The sequence below is a fragment of the Wyeomyia smithii genome, chromosome 3 (genome assembly GCF_029784165.1).
Source record: "Wyeomyia smithii strain HCP4-BCI-WySm-NY-G18 chromosome 3, ASM2978416v1, whole genome shotgun sequence".
Lineage (NCBI taxonomy): Eukaryota > Metazoa > Arthropoda > Insecta > Diptera > Culicidae > Wyeomyia > Wyeomyia smithii.
In genome coordinates, this window is record NC_073696.1 from 37926279 (window position 1) to 37930796 (window position 4518).

Below are 4518 nucleotides of genomic sequence, written 5' to 3' on the forward strand. Positions count from 1 at the left end.
ACAAATGATACATTCTACCGTGACGTTTCAACGTTTTGACTATTCTATTGGCATCATTTTAATTCTAACTTGTATTTTTTTCATGAAACCCTTTGATATTATTACAGATTCGGAAAGTAGACAAAATTTCCTATAAGAATGATGTATAAGATATTTGTTTACTTTGTTTATACTACCTTGGGGAGTAAAAATGTAGCGTGACGTTACAACGCACGAGAAATTAAGGTGTCGGGACTTTTCTTACATAAGTCAAAAACTCTGCTCTGTTTGGAATTTTATAACAATTTCTTCTTCCACGATTTGATAACAAATAATAATCGAACATTTTGCCATGTTTAGAGTGCCTATAACTGGTAACACCTATATTCGAGAAGCTTTTATATTTCGTGACGTCACAACGCTCATTTTTCAGCAAGGAGTATTCTCACTCCGTTGTAACGTCACGAAAATATGAATCAGTCGATATCCATTATTTATCACATATTTCTAAGACATTTTCATATGAAATAGTTCAATATCTGATTTTATATATTTCTACTTCTACTTTATGCACTTGGTTTGTGGGGTTATACATAAACTACGTAACAAATTTACTTTGTCGTTTAATGTTTGGGAATGCAGAACCAAACTTGAACTTGGAGATTTTCAGTGAAGGAATGTGAGTTATAATCAAATCAACTCATAAGTGACATATGTATCATAAATATTCTCAAAAGTGTCTTATATGACATTATGTGTAATACATATTAAATTTATTTTTATTGTAGTTTTTTCACAATGTCTGAGTATGTTAGCAGTTTAGTCAGCATTTATATGAAAAACAAGTTTACAAATGTGTCCTTAATTCCAATAAATACAAGAAACCTTTCAAAAATTATAAGAATAACACAAAAATGCCGCTTTTTAAAACTCACACTACTTATTCAAGAGAATTCGAGTGCATTTTTGCCGCTGAAGATTTTTTCATCTAAACTTGCCTCAAAAATAAATAGCTGGCATATTCCACGATATGGTGTTGGTCGTTCAAAAATGTTCTTCTCATCGTTAAATGTGGTGATGTCACGTCCCGTAATTGCGATAACCATCACATGCGGAAGATTGGCTTGAGCGATGCGGACGAAGTATTCATTTCATTAATACGATTACTTTGCGTCAAAAGTTTTTCTCTTAGGGAACATTCGCATGTTACGTAACGCGGAAGTTGACAATTTTCAATCCCCCTCACGCAATTCATCGTAATATAATAGAATAATATTAGAATTTTTTAGAATGTAACGTTACTCATGGATGACCCACAGTTTAATAATTAAAAACATTAATCCATTTTACAAAATTGATTCTCTGTTATATGACAGATGTAACGTGAACTAATTTGACGCATCAAGTATGTTTTTAAACATAGACGAATATTATATAAGGGGAGAAAAAAAATTTCGTGACGTTACAACGCGAACTAAACCCGGTTGTAACTCAAGTTGTATTCAACCTAGCTGCGATCTTTAGTATCAAATTAAAGGTATTTTTGATTATAAAGAGAAAACAAAATATTACTTTGATTGAATGTAAGGAGTTTCCATGAAGTAAAAAACTGTACTTTTTTCGTGACGTTACAACGCTAAATTACCCCTGTTTTCATAATGGCCTAAGATCAATTTATTTGAAATTTCACTTCAAAACCCTTTAGGCATCGAATAAAGCACTTATTTCACAGTCATATAACTTAAAAAGCGTATTATAAATACATACTTCTGATCATTTGTAACCATTTGAAAAATATGTAAACAAAAACGCTTGTTTTTTGTTAACTGTACTTGAACTTTGCAATTAGTTTTCTACAGTTTCTTAAACACTATAAATTTGACATTTACGTTTTTGGAAGGTTCAAACACTGTAGAATCTAGGAAAAATATTTACATTGCTGAAATATGCATTTCAAAAATTGGTTTGTTGGTGTAGCTTCGCAGAGAATGTGTCAAATATAACTTACATCCCTGTCACGAACGTCATTCCCATACATTGTGCTTGAAGCCGGTTTTCTGGTTTTTCTCTGGCTCTCTGGCTCGATTATACGTCAAAAAGCTGTCAGTGCTTGCGAAACAGCCGAATAAGCTCCGTCCATGCGAGATCAACTGTTGCTGCAGGTGGTGTGTACGAATGCAAAAAGCGAAGAACGACTGTTTTGTTTTGAACGTTCTATGGATTTTGTGCAGGACATAAAAGGTCATGTTCAAACCTGTTTTAACACGTTCTGGATAGCCCCACATTCAATATAGTTAGAAGCACGAAAAATCTGTACTGTAACACATGCGGCACAATGAACAGAGCTTATGATCATATTTTAAACACTAGCGTCATCATCATCGGCGGCGGTTCAGGAAACAGTTGCCATGACATCGGTCTGATATAACCGTGTACGAGCAGTAATTCCGAAACGCAAAAAAGAAAAGAATCAGTCAAAATTTCGGCTATGGTGCAAAGTCACCTCATCAATCTAGACTGTTTTAAACGAACTAAGAAAGACCTATATCGATTTTGAAGAAGCCTACTAAGAGAAGCGATCAACAAGCTTGTTTTAATCAAGGCACGAAAAGTAAATTTCTGATAGGTTTGTTATTGATTCTAATAAAGTGTAATTTCTTTAGTCGACCAGTATACTAGTACATTTTGTTTGTCAATTTATGAAAAATTGTTGATCCCCTTTACGTCGGGCGAAAAAGCTCCACTCGACGCCACTGGGTTAACGGTAACAATCAAGTTAGAGTCAAAGCAAAAATTTTGTTTAACTAGTTGCACCTGAGAAAAACAAATCCACGTTCAATGGCTATGGGGAGATGAGATAATATTGATAAATTTCTCGGCATTGATTACGAATCAACACAGCTTGCACCGCATGGATGATGTTTAATCATATGTGCAATGTTCCATAGATTGAGCAAATAATACCTGGTAAAAATGGAAAATGTCTCTTAGGAATTGCATTCGATGTTGTGTGATAAGTGTACAGGAGAGCACAGTTCGAAATCTAGAAACTAAGATGAAGCCAATGCTTAAGTTTATCATTGTCCTTTGTTTGGTGAGTTTTGTGCTGTCAATTTCAATTCCACAGGAAGAAACGGAAGATAGTGCAGGTGATGATGCAGAAGAAGAGGGAGGAGCAGACGATGCAGAAGGATCAGACGAAGCAGATGGAGCAGACGATGCAGAAGAAAAAGACGACAAAGAGGAAAATTCAGGGGATAAAACCGATGAAGAAGGAAAGAATTAATTAAAATCAAGTATTTATTCAAATATGTTAAGGTGAAACCTCATTGAATCCACAAATGGCCGACTTCAAGTCACCACTTCGAATTTTCGAAAGCACAAGACTAGGAAATAGTTAATGCGTTCCATGTGAAAATGCTATTTTATGTTTGCTGCGGTGAAGCAAACTCAAAATAGAATTTTCATAGTGAACGCAATGAGTATTTCCGAGTCTTGTGCTTTTGAAAATTCGAAGTGGTGACTCGAAGTCGGCCATTTTTGGATTCAATGAGGTTTCACCTTAAATGCACATGGCTTCTATCTATTAACAACAAATCATTTGCCTCTAAATCTAATTTATACTCTCTATCCTGCGCCTTTCTTAATTTCATTCCTATTTTATGTTATTATAGACGGCGAAGGAAAGAAAGAATCGGAAGGTGATTCGCCCAAGGGAGGAGATGAAGAGGATGACAGAGTCAATACCTATAATAAGGTTTCTGAAATTGTAAAGAAGGCAACTAATTCAGATAAAATTAAGGATGAGTACTTCAGATCATATTTGGACGGTAGTTTACAATCTGCTCTTAGAAACCCACTAATTGGCGCTGTTGGTGAAATTGGTCAGTTTTCTAAGGTAAGGAGTAATCTGTAACAAATTTGCGAAATGACGATTATAATAATTTCATATACTTCAACAGATTGAAGAATGTTTCAAAAGCTTAGAAAAGGATGTAGAGAAAATTGTGACCGAAAAGAATAAAGCATTCGCTGATTGCAAAGGTAAACCAGACGCCAGCGAGTACAATTGTTCAACGGAGCAGTCTCAGGCTGCCGAAACTGAACTTGGATCCATTGCATCGAAGATCGTAAGCTGTGTTTCATCCAAAGGAGCCTAATAAACATATTTTTATAAATTGAGATGGATCACAATAGAAACATGATATGTATTTTACATTGTTCGGGGTAGCAATAAAATGAAGAGAAGGCACGAAAAGCAAATTCAATTGTGCATGTTATTATTTTATTCAACACTATCAACCGGTGACATTTCGTTTACCGAAGTTTTTGAAAATTCTGCCGAAAATTTGTAGAACATTTTGGTGAATTTTTCTACTGTTGAGTTCTCAGCAATAAAATCAAATGTTAAATGTGCATGTGAAGTAGGCAAACCCAACAAATTATTTTACGAGAATAAATATTTGATGAAATTTTAACAGAACACTATAGTGTTCAGTATACTGACATTAGTCAAAATAATCTCTACTTCTACAAACA

The 4518-nt window shown here is 34.5% G+C and overlaps 1 protein-coding gene across 1 annotated transcript; it reads left to right on the top strand.

The window, feature by feature from the left end:
• Nucleotides 1-2985: 2985 nt before the first annotated feature.
• LOC129728231 (30 kDa salivary gland allergen Aed a 3-like) lies at nucleotides 2986-4226 on the top strand. Its single transcript, XM_055686649.1, has 3 exons — nucleotides 2986-3257; nucleotides 3654-3877; nucleotides 3942-4226. The coding sequence occupies exons 1-3, from the start codon at nucleotides 3035-3037 to the stop codon at nucleotides 4137-4139; spliced, it is 645 nt and encodes a 214-aa protein (XP_055542624.1). The 5' UTR covers nucleotides 2986-3034; the 3' UTR covers nucleotides 4140-4226.
• The last annotated feature ends 292 nt before the right edge of the window (nucleotides 4227-4518 follow it).